Source organism: Aplysia californica, unplaced genomic scaffold (genome assembly GCF_000002075.1).
Source record: "Aplysia californica isolate F4 #8 unplaced genomic scaffold, AplCal3.0 scaffold00390, whole genome shotgun sequence".
Taxonomy (NCBI): domain Eukaryota; kingdom Metazoa; phylum Mollusca; class Gastropoda; order Aplysiida; family Aplysiidae; genus Aplysia; species Aplysia californica.
The window spans coordinates 80680-98463 of record NW_004797660.1 but is presented as its reverse complement, the minus strand read 5'-3'; the positions used below and the strand labels follow the sequence as shown (position 1 = coordinate 98463).

The 17784-nt window shown below is 39.8% G+C and overlaps 1 protein-coding gene across 1 annotated transcript; it reads left to right on the top strand.

Moving 5' to 3' along the window:
- Positions 1-2682: 2682 nt before the first annotated feature.
- On the top strand, positions 2683-11818 carry LOC101855203 (F-box/SPRY domain-containing protein 1). Its single transcript, XM_005103795.3, has 3 exons — positions 2683-3287; positions 9141-9216; positions 11415-11818. The coding sequence occupies exons 1-3, from the start codon at positions 2715-2717 to the stop codon at positions 11522-11524; spliced, it is 759 nt and encodes a 252-aa protein (XP_005103852.1). The 5' UTR covers positions 2683-2714; the 3' UTR covers positions 11525-11818.
- The last annotated feature ends 5966 nt before the right edge of the window (positions 11819-17784 follow it).

Sequence of the window (17784 nt, the reverse complement as noted above, 5' to 3'; positions counted from 1 at the left end):
CCCCGAAAAAAAACACCCAGAAAAAACAACAAACAAAACAACCCATTGACAGAGAGAGAGAAGCAGTAAGCTTTGGGCTTGACGTGCACAGGGAAATATTAGTTGCGCAACAGTTGTTGTCGCCGGGCAACTTATTTTATACACCGCGCGCACAGAGCTAAGCAACATTACAACTAGGAAACAGTTGATTATCCTCGACGCAGTTGTTGTCTGTGCTCTTGTGATTGCACTAAGACTTAAAAAGAAGGAGAAAAAAGGCGGTTTGGGTCCACCCTTTGACCAGTCAGATGTTTTTAAAAGGGCATTTTGTCAAACTGTGTGAATATTTGAGCGGATACTCTCCCAAGCTTTTTTAAAACTATTATCGCGTCAGCTCGGAAAGTTTTAAAGAACTTTTACGTCTCGTGGGACCCTCAATTACGTATCGAAACACCAACTGGAGGAGCAGCATTTCAGCAGAGGACAGACCTGTGGGCGTGGTGTGTCAGTTTGGTATGTAACACAGGAGATTTGAGCAACAGTTGCGTTGCCAGAAAGTTGTGACAAAACAAAAATGGCCCCCAAAGTTTGGTGACTTACAAAGTTTGAGAGGCCTTGGAAACCGCATATATACATTTCTGTGCGTTTGATCAACATGTTTCAGTAAAATCTACAAAGAGGTGTAGTTTTTAATGGATATTCAAAAAGTGTTGAGCCAAAAAAAATAATTTGAAAAAAAATTATTATACAGCGGCCACAAAAACAGTTGATTTCTTTGATTTAAATGTTTTGACGGGAGCCTGATTTCACCACTCTCCACCTTTCCCTAGCCTGGGCTAGCCGTTTGAAGTTATTCCATGTCTTCCTACTTTTCTGCACATCAATTTCTATGACTCTTCTCCAGGTTCCACGTGGTCTTCCCCTTGATCTTTCGCCCAGTGGTTCCAGTCCAAGACTTTGCTTGTTCTGCAGCTGATAAGGGTGAACAACACAGACCTGCCTATAATAGACACATTTACCTACCTAGGCAGCATAATCAAAACTGACGGCTCACAAAGGAAGACATCATGAATATACTCGGCAAGGCAAGATCTGTACACAGAAGCATGATCAACAACTGGAAGTCAGGACAGTTTAGTATACAAACCAAGTTAAAGCTGTATAACAGCTGCATGTGTACTACCCACACTCCTATATGGAGCTGAATGCTGGAGGATGACTGATCATGACCGTGCCAAGTTATCTCCCTTTCATACAACCAGCTTACGCCAAATCCTCAGAATCTTCTGGCCCGACAAGATTTCCAAAGCAGATCTGTTACGAAAATGCAGGCAAGAGGACATGACCACCATAATAAAAAGGAGAAGACGGAGATGGACTGGGCACGTTCTGAGAAGAGAACCAGACTCTATTGTGAAGTATGCCTTCCACTGGATACCAGAAGGACGTCGCAAAAGGGGCAGACCCAAAATGACCTGGAGACGCACAAAAATGAGGACATCCAGAGAGATTCAACCCCCCCCCCACCCCCCACTCACACACACACACACACACACACCTTTTCGTGAAAATATCGAAGTACACACAGCAGCTCTACGTATTCTCTATCTTTTGACCAAATTAATGTATTATTGTGTTTACCATCTTTTGTGGTAGACGTAATTGTTGCTTTCGTTTTATGTTAGGCCTAATGGTTCACGCCAAATCGATAATTTCCCGAACAACTAACTATTAAACTTTTTACAACTTTGTACATATGACAATTTTATATTGTCGGGAAGAATTCCGTAACGAGCGACCACTATGAGACAAAGTAGAATATAGAAGAGATACATGATGTAGAGTTAAGATAGGCTTACTTTTAGAAGGGGGTTTTAGGATTTGGGTTAGGTCTCTTCTTTTTACGAATTAATTATTGGGAAATATGACACAGCTGTGATTTAAATTTTATGGATATTTTTCCGAGACAGCCGTTACAAGGAGTGGTACATAAGCCGGAACTGTACAATGTAGGGGCCAGAGTAGTAAGACGGATATAAGTGGTCATAATAATCATAATATTGTGCAGAGCGCAGACCTTGGAGAGATAATTGGTCGGGTATTAGGCTTAAACGCACATAAGTGAAACATCTCTCTTATTCGTTTTGGAAAGTTTGACAACCTGACCATAAAGTCGGCTAAAAAAGAGGGGGGGGGGGACAAACGCTCTCATACCTAAACACGACGCATCAAAAAGAATAAAAACACAGGGCTATTGCAAGCGAAGCCATTCAACTACCTTTGAAATAATGTGATGAATCACTGAAGTTGTAACAGGTGTATACTAAAGTGTTTTATCTCCCCCCCCCCCCCCCCTTACTCCCCCCTGCCCCAATTTCCACTCCCACAGCCTTCACAGTGAACATGACGCAGCTGACTGATTTGTTTTGCGTCGTTCCAGCTGTTGTTTTTACAATAGAAAACTACATCACGAAGAAATACTGGCAATTGTTAAGTCTCCCCCCGCTTGACCACACACACCCTTCAATATACACATGCTTTGAAAAAATTGTATATTTTGTTGAATATTGATATCTTTTCGTACCCCTTGAAGTACATTTCACAATTTGTGAATAGCAATAGCTTTTCTTTTTGAGGATAAAACAGATTGTGTAGCGTCCTATCAGGCACATTGATGTTCTCACCATTTTTGACCAAATGCAACTTTCGATTCAAAAGAGTACGGAAGGAAAAAGATGGCGGCTGCCAGGTTACCGCACAGAGTCCTGGAAGTTCTTTTCTCGTTTTTAGACATTTCTGACTTACGAAGTTGCTCGCTTGTGTGCAAAAATTGGTATCGTTTTTTGAACGATGAAAACAACGATGTCTGGAGACTCCATTGTGTTCGAAAATTAGCAGAAGAAGCCCTCAAGTCTGATGTACTCACAAATGTTCCCACGTACAAGGCAAAGCTTCGAGCGTTTTATCACGCATGGAATCCAAATGACTGCTCTAAAAATGTTTATATCAAATCTAACGGATTCACACTCCATCGAAATCCTGTTGCTCAAACGACAGATGGTGCCAGAGCAAAAATTGGTTTTAAAACAGGACGTCATTGCTGGGAAGTGTGGTGGGAGGGTCCTCTGGGAACTGTTGCTATGATTGGGTTGAAGTCAAGAGACTCTCCTGTGCAGTGTCAGGGATACTTTCCCCTCGTTGGCGGAGACAGTAACAGTTGGGGTTGGAATTTAGTTGACAATCATTTGATTCACAATGGAGATAGCCATGGCAACTATCCTCCTCTGAACAATGCACCAAAATATCAGGCAAGTAATACTGGAAGACAGTCGTTGAATTGTTGAATGTTGCAAGGTGGGGGGAAGAGACCCAAGCCTCACCGCCTTCTTGAATCTCTGCTAGATCTAGACTAGATCTAGATCTAGATCTAGAGTAGATCTATATAGTTTTCACAGAATTTAATATATTCAGATCAAGTATAGTTTTTTAAATATCTTGAACTATATTCCATATATTTTCTATTGTCTGGAGGAATTTCGTAAGTTACAGCGTAACGAGCAACCACTCACTATGAGACAGAGTAGTTCAATGAGGGGTAGTAAGTAGTGTTAGGGTTAGAAAAGGGTTTTACAGTACAGGGGGTGGTTAGAGGTCTCTTCTTTGCATTGTGTTTGTTTGGGTGGTCGCTCGTTACGGAAGTCCTTTCGTCAAACTCTCTTGAGTCAGAGTGGGAGTGAAATAGACCTATTCTATTTTTGGAAGTCCCGACTTAACTTAAAATTAATTTTTTTTTGTGTGCTGAAGTTTTATGACATGAAAACTGTTAAACTGTTTACAATAATTTCATTGTTTACATACATGAAAGGCTACAATTTTCATGTTTCAGTAAAGGCCACCTCTATCACTCGTGGTGAGAGTTTAACTCATCACCCGCTATTCTTAAAAACGACTGTGATCATAGATCTAGATCTATTTTTTAAATTATTAGTTCAGCCTGCTTCAAGCATTCCATTCCATGAGATAAGGAGCGCTCAATCAAGTCTCACAAAATTAAAGTCTGATGGGGTTTTATGGAAAATTACGATGCAGACTTTTGAAACAATTGAATGTATCTTAACCACATGATCTTTGCTTTTCTTGATCTGATCAATTAAATCTTTAATGAACGACAAATAGAATAATAGTAGTGTAAAAACATTTTTCGCCTCTTCTGTAAAAACATACTACCCACGCTACTGTGCGGGATGTGGGGCCGGCCGGACCATTCATTATTTACTCACTTACAATACAATGGCAGGCCTCTCTGCCTACACAATAAATTATGGTTCAAGGAACAAAGAGCATGTTACGAGATACGAGTGCGAGACTTATGCTCTTGCACGACGGTAGAAGGGTTGTAAATTATTCTGACCGAATGATCGAGAATCGTGTTAACTCTAGTTTAATAAAATTAAAAGCTATCCAAGCTCTTTTGTTCGCTTTATTTTATTTTTTAAAAATTTTTTCCTTTTTTTTTTCTTACCTCTTCTGTCCCTTTTTTCTTTAATATTTGGAGTTTGGAGCCAAAAAAGAGCCAGAGAGCCAAATAGGTGAGACATATAAATACTCACCTCTTTTATATGAGAATAACCACTTCCTTCCAGTGTGTGTCCAATGCCCACAGCATTGATAAATGATAAGTTGGTGGCTGTTCTAAAAAACTTTAGGCCTAGATCATAGATTTAAAAATGGAAGTGGTTCTATGTCTCCCTATTCTCACCCCCTCGTTTTATCGGAAATGACCCACATGATCTTTGCTTCTACCGTCATGTAAGAGCTTAAATAGTCTCGTGCTCGTGTCTCGTTACGTTTGTACGCATGCTCTCTGTTCCTTGAACCATAATTTATTAGTGTGCAGGCAGAGGGGCCTGCTGTCACTAAGTAAAAATAGCAAATTATCCGGCAGGTGGCCGGTCCCACATCCCGCACACTAGCGTTGGTAGTGAGACATAATGATTTTTTACTGGAGAGGTGAAAAATGATTTTACATTATTATTACACTTTTTATTCATGAAAAATTTAATTTAGCAAAGATATAATCATTATATTCTATTTCAAAAGTCTGCGTATAATATAATTTTCCATTTTCCATTCCCAACATTATTTCTGCAAGAGTGCTCCTTCATCTCATGGGATGGAACGCTTGAAAGCAGGCCAAACTATTATTAATATATATTTTAAACATTTTAAAAATATAGATCGTGATCTACATTGCAGTCAATGTCCGTGGGGGATCAGCCCAGTAACCTAAGTTCTGATCTAGACCATTTTCGGTCAAAGGGGGGGGTGAGAATAGCGGGTCATGAGCTATTCTCACCCTATTCTCACCAGGGGTGAGAATATAGGTGGCCTTTAAAAATAGCGCTAGGCGGAATCTGGCCCCCCTAGCTGATCACTGAACTGTAGATAGTACTAAGTAGGGCTGGACAGGTACAGGTCCCCAGCACCGAAACTCCCGATACTATTGTAGACGGTGTGAGTACTGGCACCAGGCCTCCAGTACTCGCACTGGGAAGGTGCCGACACCAAGTGGTACCTGATACCGGCTCTGGGACGGTGCCGACACCGAGTATTTAACACAGAGGTTGATGTGCCCTTGGAACTGAAGGCTCAGTTACTGTGCAGTGTGTAGAAGCTGTGACGTGAGATGCTCTGCACAAAGTGACTTGGTACATGATGACATCGCGTTTAAAATTTACGATCACTTAAAAATTACATTATAAAATTTAATGGTGTGTAAGTTGTTTCTGTACGTTTTTATGTATTTGGACCTAGAGAATTGCTGTGGAAAGGGAAGCCACCCATGGTCGGAATGTGATGTCAGTCGGTTAAAAATTTTACACATATGGGTTTGATTGCTTTGTGGAGAAGATTGATGATTAAATAGTCTTTTCATTGGCGGAGAGTTATATTTAGAGCTTTGAACATGGTTTTCCGTGGATGTGAGGCAGCGTGGTGAAATCAGGAGCTCGTTAAAATAACGAAATCGTAGAAACAGGCGTTTTTCCGCCAGTTTTGGGAATTTTTATCGAATTATTACTTTTTTTGTCTTGACCTCTTTTATGTCCATATTAAAGCACATTTCTTCGTAAATTATACTGAAAAAAAAAACCCTTTGATTAAAGGTACAAAACATATTTTCCAGATTGCAAAGACTCTTTAGCTATTGGAGTTACCATACTTTGGTAGCCATTTTCTCTTTGATTTAACAACTGAAACCAGGAGACCTCATTTCCTTCAATCGCAAATATCTTGAGTTCTATTCGAGATAAATGGATATTTATTTCATCAGAAGCAAGGCAAATAAATCAGCTTTCAGATGGTATCAAAAACTCCACATGTCCCAAAATTGATGAGCGATTGATTCTACCGCATCATGACACATATGTTTTGCTTACTTTAGAAAGTAAGAGAAAGCCTGTAAAAATAGCGTCAAAGCTTCCAAAGAGATTCTACACTTGAATGTAAAATATCGGCTTTAAAAGGGCACCAATAGAAAGATCAGTTCCATTTCCAATAGAATAGAGTCATGAGCTGTTGTAAATTTTGCGTTCAGTTCATCCTTCCGCAAAACCCCGAAAGTATGACCCCCAACACGGTGTGCACCCCAGGCCATTATATCGATGTTAGTGATTATTCTCTGTTTTATCAAACGCAGAGTTGCAGCCAGTTTGAGTTTGCGAATTTTACAAAATTTTTTGATTTTTATTAGAATGGCTGCCATTCCTTGATTGTTTACACGAAGGTGAAAGAAGGGTTCCCAAATTTTCATGCTTGAAATCTTTCATAAAAATAAGGAACAGAAGTTTGTCGTACATACAGCTACTTTTGAAAATTTAAGTTTCTGGTGCCTATGTGTTGACTGTGCAAGGGTGGAAATCAATCATGTATTCCTCTTTTGTTCTCTAAATTTATTAGATTTTGCCCATAACCTGTTGGCTGTTGGAGCTCTATCTCTTGCTCTCATCAAAGTTAGCTGACCTGATCTTGGTCTGGGGGGTTTTGTGGCGTACAGGTTAAGAGGTTCGCCTTTCATTCAATAGGTCGCGGGTTCGAATCCTGATAGTGACGAAAATTTTTCTTCTTTCTCTAAAATTATCACCTCCTTTCCTTCTCTCTAGCAATGTTCCTTTCATCTGCTTTTGCCTCCACTTTCTGCATACGGTCATATATGCTCAGAATGCGCGGGACACTTTATACTTTTTCAGTTTGTAGGAAATTTTGACTTTTACCGTGGTGGCGGCCGAAGCCTACTACTCTTGAATTTTAAACCACCAAGGGATCTTTTAACGTGCGCAACGTGCATACGGAACTTCAGAAATTTTTCTCCGTTGTCCGAGAAGGCTATGTATAGATCTTTCCCATCAGAAGATAAGGGGTGTGTCTGAAAGACAGCAGTAAGAAGAAGCCAAGGAGTAGCAGTAGAAAGGCTGCAGAAAGAGTCAGGAGCCCAGAGGAGGGGGCAAAGGAGGTGAGGGGATGGGGGCAGAAAGTGGAGACGAAAGCAGACGACAGAACATTGCTTGAGAGTAGGAAAGGAGTGAAAGGAGACAGTATGAGAAAAAATTGTTTTCATCGCTACACGTATTTGAACCCGCGACTTTTGAATGAGAGGCGAATACCTCTACATCTAGGCCACGAGTGTCCCTAGAGGTCATCTTTTGAAGAACACCACACCATTTTTCGGTTAGCCCTGCTACACAGCCAACTTCATGATTGTTCTAAGGTTAGCGGTACAACATGGTATGACTGGGCTGTCAAAAGCCCTACCAACCAGAATTTCACGGGACCAGAGAATTTCCATGGATGTGTGTTCAGCAGATTTTGTGTTGAGTGAATTGGAATTGCAATGTTTAGAACAAATAGAGGGGGAAAAATGGGGGTTTGAAATCCTTTCTGAAAAGCGGGGGTTGGGAGGGGGAGGGGGTGGAAATAGTGTTTTTGGATCAAATTATACTTATAATGTAAATTGGAGTTGTACATCATATTTCCTGGACATTTCCAGAAAAATGTCCAGAATAGTTTGTAAGGGTTTCTGTACCCTGGTGTTTGAGGGGATTTGTAGAGAGGCTTTTTGTAAGTAAATAAGTCACAATATATGTGTTAAATTGGCTTTGTGTTAAAAATAACATGTTTCATCATCATCTTCAAATATGTGTGAGGCGTTGTGGTGAAATCAGGCGCTCATTATAATAATGAAATCAAAGAAACCAGTTTTTTGTTAACATTGGGCAATTTTTTTCATATTTTCTTTTTTTAGCTCAATATCTTTTGTGTCCATTTAAAAAGAGATTTCTGTGAAGACTTTACCGAATGTTGATTAATGGATCCAAAAAAAATAAATGTAAATTTGTAGTTTCCAAGGACTCTGAAGGTATGGTATTCACCATACTGGCCTCCATTTTCTCGCTTATTTTACCTCTGAAACTTGGCGACCCTTGCCTCCTTCCATCACAAATACCTCGACTTTTATTCTCGATAGATGGGTATTTTGTTCATCAAAAGCAAGACAAATGAACAGGCTTTTTAAGAGGATACCAATAACTCAAAATGACCAAAAACTGACAAGTGCCTGATTCTACCATGTTATGACACATAATTTTATATAAGGTGTACTGACAAAATGAGGTACTTCTTGCAATTCTCAAATCAATATATTTTGATTGGCCAAAAATTGACACTAGGGTCAAATTTGTGTGTAGAATTTCTATTGATGTCATATATAATTCTTTAGCTACTATAACATGCCTTTTATTATTTCATTTTTTATTAATTGTAAAAACTTCACTTAAATCACTTTGTGGTCACTTGGCGCAATAATGCGCCGCTGAAAATTATCCGTTCTGGTCACCTAAACTGCGTCAGGTCCGAGAAGTCCGTTGGAGTCCCTCTCCTGGCTGGGTGACCAGATGGGGTATTTTGTACTGCTGGCCGTGTGACTGCAAAGTGTTGTTAGCGTTATGTATCTTTTCCATAGAGCTGGGATCCGAGAAGTAACTCTTTTTGTCAGCACGCTTCGCATTGTTTTGTTTTGTTTTGTTTTGTTATAAAGGATTTTGATCTGTAAGGAACTTTGCCTGTTGCTGGATGTTAAACTGTGTGGTTTTGTTCTGTCTGCGCAGGTCGGGGAACGAATAAGAGTTATATTGGACTGTGAGGACAACACGCTAGCCTTTGAAAAAAATTATGAATTTCTAGGTGAGTGACTTATTTTACTGCAGGCTTGTAACCAACTGTACCGGATTTCCTGGGAGGACTGTCCTGGATTCGGCGGTCGACCATGAATTTGAGGGGATCAATCAACTCATTGATTCCTGACATTGCAGCAAAATCAGTCCCACTCAATGTAATTTTGTTGGCTGTTTTAGATAGGTAATCTGAGGTGAAAACGCTGGGTGTCCCAGATTGGGTTGTTTTGAAAAAGTTTGGCAAGTCTCATACTGTCTATGTTTTTCCAGTTCTTGAAGTCTTGTGTGTGAAGGGGGGGTACATTGTGATCTTATCCAGCCAGTGTTTTTTTTCCCTTCTTACTCTAAGGTATTGAATTTAAGCGTCCCCCCATGCTTTTTATTATTAATTTTCAGATTTTTTGTGCACCCCCCGCTCCTTGTTCCATCCATACCCCCCGTTTATTATTTTCCAGCTTGCCACGACCGACGATCATGTGAAACATTATATTATCTAGAATCTAGATATCTGAAGGAAACTTTTTTTTAGTAACGGTACCGGGTTGACTACCTCAATTTTCTGTGCATTTTAAAATCTATCGTACATTGTTTTATATTTTTTTATGAAACTGGTTTGTTCCTAAACAGGAAAAGTTGTCACAGTAACTTATTAATATATCAAAAATTTCATGATCTCTTATTGTTTTATTCACTGAAGGAGAAATAAAACAGATTTATTCCTGCTAGTACAGGGGAATGACGTTGAATGTGCCGCCACCCCTCCCCACCCCCCCCTTTTTTTAAATCTCAAACACCCCCCCACCCCCGTTTTATTAATTATGGACCCCTTGTTCACCCCCCACCCCCCCAATTTATTCGATACCTTAGACTGGCCCTATATTATGTCTTGTCTGACTATCAAGGCCAGTGCTTTGTTTGACCTGAGATATTGTTTTTTGCAAGGATATAATGTTTTACAGCAATATGTTGGGTTTTCTTTTTGTGCTTAGATGGTGAGAGGGCACCGTGCCACCATGTCTAACCCCTTTCTTTCCCAGCTTCTGTTTATTTTTGTCTCTCTGTCTTCTATTGATAATACTAAACATCAATAGCATTTATTTTGCTTAAATATTTCCATTTTCTTAAAAGAATGCTCAATGCGCATTACATCCAAAAAGACCTCACGTCTTAAAAATTAATCGACATGTTTGAAAGTAAAACACAGTAATAGGCATACATAAAAAATCCCTCTGAGAAAAACGGTCTTGTAGTGAGCTTGGCTATGCATTCACTAAGAAATATATACAATGCAATAAAAATCCTAGCATTAAACATTACGCCACTACGCTGGCAACATGGCACATGTCATTTTTGCTACTTTTGAGATTATAAATATGGAAAAAAAACCTGTTGAACTAGACTACATATCGTTAAATATTCGTAAAACTTGCCATACATGTTTATTTTGTAGTGACTGCCAGCGCATTTTTGTTTTGATTTTTCCAAAGATAGAAAATATAGTACCACCAAACAAAATGAAAGGCCTGTAGTTTCTTTATCACATCTCTGAGGTATGCCGTTTTGCTAGCGCAGTGAGGATGTGTTGCAGCAATGCGCTCGTCTTCAATTCAGTGGGTGGTTGGCGCGTGCTCTGGTGTGGTTTGCTTCTTCTTTCTTATCAAACACTTCTCCTTATCTCTCTCCTTTTTTGTAATTGTTACTCTCTTGCAGCACCTCTAATCTTCGGCACTTTTATGACCTTATTTGTGTTTCAAGGGTGGTAAAACACTTACTAAAACTAAACTAAACTTAATTTGTTTGTTTTTTTAAATGCCTTAAAACTCGTACTAAAACTTAAATAAACATATAAATATCACTTTTTTGTGCTTTTTAAAGTGCCATAAAACTCTTACGAAAACTAAACTAAACTTATATCACCGTACTGTTTTTTTTTAAGTGCTGTAAAACTTACTAAAACAAAATAACAATGGGCTGCTCATCATCATCATCATCACAGGAATTCCCCATTTTTTTTTTCTTTTTGGTTTCTTTTTTCTTGAGATATAACAATTTGCACCCTGTCAACACATTTTTTACGTAGCCTAAAAATATCGGCACCAAGATCAGGGCACGTGACATATAACAAATAATTGTGTTGGTTTTTTTTTTAATTAAAAAATAAATGAATAAAAAATAACAATGGGTTGCTGCTTTTTTTTTTGTCCTCAGGAGTTGCATTCCGGGGCCTCCCCAACACCCAGCTGTACCCGGCAGTGTCGGCCGTTTACGGCAACACGGAGGTGTCCATGGTGTACCTAGGACCCCCGCTGGACGGCTGACCCCCCGACCTGTACAGTAAACCCGTGTGTCTGTGTCTACATGGGAGGAAGCGTGGCTACCTTTGTTTTTGTAATTTCTTATTATCTGTGGACCTGCGTGGAGGAGGTTGGGAGATGTGTTGTGGGGGTGGGAGGGGGGGGGGGGGTTGGCTGGGAATAGTAGAATAATAGCCTGTGTCAAATATTATGCATGTTTGGCATATATTATATATATATATATATTTTTGTACATGATACTGGGGTTTTTTTTGTCTCACGTCTTACCATAGCTGTGTTAATGAAAAAATTAAAAAATGTTATTGTGATACGGTTGAAAATATGGCTCTTTCAGAGCTCGGTGTACAAATTTACTCTACTGCGGTGTGACTGTGTGCTAGTGATGTCATCATTACTTGTGCCCCCCCCTGCTGCGCTGACGACTTGAAGGTCTCGTCTTTGTTTGGAAAGCTGAGATATGTGTGGGTCATCGTGGTGAAATCAGGCGCTCATCAAAAAATGAAATTGAGGAAATCTGCATTTTTCGGCCCGACCCATTTTGCAATTTTTGTCTTATTTTTGTTGTTATTTGGCTCAACTTCTTTTTCGTCACTTTTAAAACAGATTTATGTGTGGATTTTACGGAAGAACGTTAATTAAAGGCACAAACAATGCAAATTTGCAATTTTCACGAACTTTTGAGCTATTGAAGTCCCAAAATTCTAGAGGCCATTTTCTGTTTAATTTTTACCTTTGAAACCAGGCGACCCCATCTACTTCAGTAACAAATATCTCGGCTTCTGTTCAAGATAGAGACATATTATGTTTTTCATCAAAACCAAGGCAAAAGAACGAGCTTTAAGGTGATTATTAATATCCCCATAGACATGGGCCAAAATTGACGAGCGCCCGATTCCACGGCATGGTCACTCACCGCATAGTGACTGCCCCTGATGTGTGATTCTTTCCTTCTCATTGCTCTGTGAACCTGATATTATGTTGACTGAATGGCGTTGAGACGAACGGGATGTAAAATATGTAAAGCTGTTTATTAATTCGGAGCACGAAGCTTGGCTTAACCTCTTTCAGTATGATTGCTCCTTAATGCTACACACCAAGCGAATATCTGACTGAGTGTCGTTTTTTAAATTTTTTTTATTCTTCTGCACCCAGCCCTCTTTCTATGCGTCACGCTAGATGCTATTATATAGCTCAGTCGGTATTCATGTCAGATTGTGATTTCAGGTTTTGTGGTTCCCGTTGGGGCATTCATACGCTTGGTGGGTGATTGAGAAGTTTTCGTAGGTTTTAAAAAAAAACTGGGGGTTTTTTCTGTTTTTTTTAACACTTTGCTGTTACATCTGGCCGATCGGCGATGTTTACCACCCAGTTTCTTTGGATTTTCTATCCGAAATGCCTTTGCCTTTGATGACAAGGGTAACAAACTTTGTACTTTATGAGCTTTGTGATGGCAAAGTGTTAAATCATACCCTCTTGGCTTTTTTTGTCGTATCATCGATTGAGGCTAAGTCAGAGATCCTCTCCTCTTTAAGTATGATGTAGAAATCTGTGCTGCTTCTGGACTGTTCCGTAGCGTGCGTACCAAAGCTATGTGTGTGTTGCAAAGTGTTCAGTTCTGCTTTTATCCTTTTGCTGTCATATATATTGTCACTGCTACTGCTAGTCTCTCTTTCTTTATCTCTCTCTACCCCCCTCTCTCTCTCTCTCCCTTTTTTCTCTCTCTCTTTCTCCCCCTTTTCGCTCTCTCTGTCTCTCTCTCTTTCTCTTATCTGTTGCTTCTTCATTTTTGTTATTTTGCTCATTCTCAATTCTCAAAAGAGATGAGAGAAAGAAAAAGTACGAGAGAGAGAGAGAGTGTTGAATTTGTGAGTGTATTTTGTTACAGTTTTATGTTCTGGAATTACTGAATAAGGTCCAGACTTTCATCAACAGATGTATGAGGAATATTCTAAGAATAAAGTGGCAGGATAGAATAAGAAATGAAGAGCTGTGGGAAAGGACAGGACAAAAGGATATAGAAGTAGAGATAGGACTAAAAAAGTGGTGATGGATGGGACACACCTTAAGAAAGCCCAGCGGAAACATCACAAGACAGTCACTGCAGTGGAACCCACTTGGAGCACGAGGCAGGGGTAAGCCACGGGAAACATGGAGGAGATGCGTGGAAAGGGACATGACAGAAATCAAGCTCACTTGGAACAAGCTTGGAAGGATGGCTCAGGACAGAGATAAATGGAAGGAGCTTGTATGTGGCCTATACCCTGCCAGGGGTGAACGGCATTGATGATGTTCTGGAAAGTGTTTAGGTTGGGGTTTTTTATTTTATTTTGTTAGCAATTTTTTTCTTTTCTGTTGAATCTTTTTGTTTGACTGTCAAATGTAGCAAGTTTTTTGTTTTGTTTTTTCCTGGAGACTCTTCGCATCAAAAGGTTTCTTACAGATTTGTACAAAATATTATGGCTTCACTTCATCTCATTATTCTCATCGGCCAAAGTATTTTAAAAGCTGCAAACTGTAGATTTTTCACATATTATTACGTTTATGTAGATGACAGCAATAATATCATTTATTAAGTTTTGTTTTGAGTACGTGGAGTTGATGAGTTCAGACCGTGTTTCTCCTCACTGAGACTGGTGCAGTCGACTCGGCTTGTGCTGAACTCGCCCGAGTTGTTCTTCGGTTAAGTTGAGATCTTTTTGTCGGGTCCCAGCACCTCTTCTTTTTCTTCACAGATCCCAACGGCCGGTTACATTGAACTTTGTATGAGCTGATTTTTTTTTTTCAACACCCCCCCACCCCCTCCCCCCCACGACATCAACACCTATCCGTAGTCGACTGTACATGACACGCTGCTGGCTGTCTCTGTGTTTGGGTGCAGTGATTTCTTGTGACTTTTCCTCACGTGTAACTCTCCTTCCTAATGCTCTGGCGTGTATCTTAGATGTATCGTTAGCTCAGTTGTTAGGGAAGACTTGGTGTGCAGTGCCTGTAACTTGGGTTCACATTCCCTCCTGAAAGCGTTTCTCAGTCTATGTTACAGCCATTGACTGTGGTGTGGTCTGCTCCATCGATTTTTTTTCTTCTCCGAATGTTGTCCGTTGTATACTTCCTGACAAAATGTGGTGGTTGTCGTCGTACTACACTGTAAATTTGTAAAATGTCCTGGAAAACAAAGCCCCCATGTTCTATCTATAGCGGATGAGAATGTGGAGGAAATCGTTTCTCCTTCCCCCCCCCCCAATCCCCACCTTCTTTCTTGTAACACCCAGAGTTTTTCATGAGACTAAGTTTGTCTCAAATCTCAACTCAACAAGGTCAAATCATTTTCCTGTGTGCACAAAGTGCACTAGTGGTGTAAATGTTACAGGGAACTATAGAGTACTACCTTGTGTGTGGCAGTAGTAGACGCAGCCCTGAGCAGTGTGGCTAGCGTCCGTGTGTACGGTAGAGAAGATCGTCGTTCCTTTGTTAATGTAGATATATATATATATATATATATATTATTATCATAACCAAATAGCTCATCGATTTATTTTGTATCATATTATGTGAGGCGTCGTGGTGAAATAAGGTGCTCCTCAAAATACGGAAATCAAAGAAACCGACCTTTTTCTGCTGGTTTTGCAATTTTTATCGAGTTTTTGTTGTTTGGCTCAACATCTTTTATGTCTATTTATTTAAAAACACATTTCTGTGTGGATTTTACGGAAAAACCTGTATTAAGGATACAAAAACAGTCAATTTTCAGTTTTCAAAGACTCTCAAACTATGGAAGTCACCAAGCTTTGGCAGCCATTTTCTCGCTAATTGTACCACTGAACCCAGTGACCCCGTCCTCCTTCAATCACAAATATCTCGACTTCTATTCAAGGTAAAAGGATTTTTTTTCATTAAAAACAAGGCAAGCGAACAGGCTTTAAGATGATACCAATATCTCCAAATGACCAAAAATTGACGAGCGCCTGATTCCACTGGGTCGTGACACATATATATTTTTTCTATGACCTAAAAATGTTTTTGCGTGAGGTGCACATTATGCCTGTTGGTGCAATGATGATGGTGTATCTTCAGTGTGGTGTATTGGCAGTTGGTATGTGATAAAAACAACTTCCTTTTTTTTGTATTATGTGTATATTGTATAGTAGTGTAGTTCCAAAGTCACAATTGTTTATTCTTAATGCATGCATGCTCATGTTTGTATGTATGTATGTGTTTGCGTGTGTGTGTGTGTGTGTGCACGTGTGTGTGTGTGCGTGCATGTGTGTGAGTGTATGTGTGTGTGCGTATGTGTGTGCGTGCGTGTGTCGCAGGGAAGAGTTTCCATACAAACCAGAAAGAGAGAGTGGCCTGCGCTGCATCGTGAACCCGAGTACACTTCTTCTGATCTTCTTTTATTTGTTTGGTCTTGGATCAAGTTTTTTTCCTTTGGATTGTTCAGCGTGTGCTCTTCTTCTAATGACGGAATTATGTTGATATTGATAGGAAGAAATAAATATGTCACTGTGGGTGGTTGGCGGGTGCTCTGGTGTTTTGTGCTCCTCCTTTCCTATCAAACTCAAACATCTGTCGTCTTCATCTCCCTTTCTTTTTTTTTTATGTTTGTTACTCTCTTGTAACACCTCTAATCTTCTGGTGCTCATGTGACCTCATGCAGTTGCGAGCGCCGTTAAACCTCTACTAAAACTTTAAAAAACATCTATCGCCCTGAGCTTTCCTTCTTTTTTTTTTATGTGTGTGTGCGTGTTACTCTGTAGTTAGTAACGTCTCTCTCTAATGTTCTGTGCCATCAGCGTGTCTGTGCTGTGTGGTAGTTTTTGGTTTTGGGTACGACTGCTTTTCATAGTTGCTGAATACATTGTCTGAAAGTTGTTTTTTAAAGTTGAAGAAAAATTTGAATTTTAGGTAGGTAATTTTCTGCGTGCTCATTTACTTTCTATTTTAGTTTATCATTATTATATTATTATTATTTTAAAATTTTTTAAAAATTTGTCTTTGGTTGGTCAGACATTTTGGGTGTTGGGTTGAATGCCTATCACATGTTCACTCTAATGACTGTAATGTTAATGCGTTGTAAAGCTCTTCCTCAATTGGAACACGTGGCAAAACTCAAGCTGCTGATCAGCAGTGGGTGGTTGGCGGGTGCTGTGGTGGTGCGGTTTGCTCCTACTTTCCTATCAAATGTCTTATCATTCTGATCTCTCCCAGCTTTTTTTTGTTTGTTTGTTACTCTGTTGTAACACCTGTAATCTTCGGCACTTTTAGGATGACCTTATTGATTGAAGTTATTTTGAAGAGCGCCTGATTTCACCTTGATGCCACACGCATAGTTTTTTAGGTTTTTTGTTTACCTCGTTGGTCAGTTGTTGGTTTGTTGGGTTTTTTTTCATTGAATGGTGTCGTGGAGTTTGCTCTTTCATCTCCTCTGTCCGTGATACCGATTTTATCATCTGTTTATCATCAAGTTTTTCTTCACTTTGTTATGGTCAAATGGTGATTGACATCTGCTCTCAGTCTCGGCTCCCGTGGCGTCATACTTAAAGTTCTGTGCTGATGGCCCTAGTTCGAATCTTCAGTGGGGGCAGTTAGTATGATGAGAGTTTAGTTGTGTGAAGAGCCTTTGTGCTGTCTCTTCAGCCACATGGTTTGTGGGTGGTTGGCGGGTGCTCTGTTGTGGTTTGCTTCTTCGTTCCTATCAAACATCTATTGTCCTTATCTCTCCTCCTTCTTTTTTATGTGTTTGTTACTCTCTTGTAACACCTCTAATCTTCGCTGCTTTTATGACCTTATTGTGTTGCAAGTACCGTAAAACGCTTACTGAAACCAAGCCACCTTGTTTGTGGATTCTCTCTGGTGAATGTTCTGTGACTGAGAGATAAACTTTGGAATTTATATAAAAGCTTACTGTGTTTTGAAAGAGGCGTAATAAGCTCACTGTGTTGAAAGAGGCGCAATAAGCTTACTGTGTTGAAATGGGCGTAAAACCATTCTGTATCATACCAGACCTTACCATACAGTATCATGACATGCCATGATGGTTGTGGTGTTTCTACATCATCTTGACCCCCGTGTGTGGGTGGTTGGCGGGTGCTCACGTGTGGTTTACTCCTCTTTCTTTCCTATCAAACATCTATCGTCCTTATCTCTCTTCCTTCTTTTTTGTGTATGTTACTCTTTAGTAACACATCTATTCTTTGGCACTTATATGACCTTATAGTGTTGCTACTGCCGCAAAACTCTTACTAAAACTAAAACTGATCCCCCCC

Excerpts from the sequence above, each read along its gene's own strand:
- LOC101855203 (XM_005103795.3), top strand. The coding sequence starts at position 2,715 with ATGGCGGCTGCCAGGTTACCGCACAGAGTCCTGGAAGTTCTTTTCTCG. Across the intron at positions 3,288-9,140 it reads ACAATGCACCAAAATATCAG|GTCGGGGAACGAATAAGAGT; the intron begins GCAAGTAATACT and ends CTGTCTGCGCAG. Across the intron at positions 9,217-11,414 it reads AAAAAATTATGAATTTCTAG|GAGTTGCATTCCGGGGCCTC; the intron begins GTGAGTGACTTA and ends TTTTGTCCTCAG.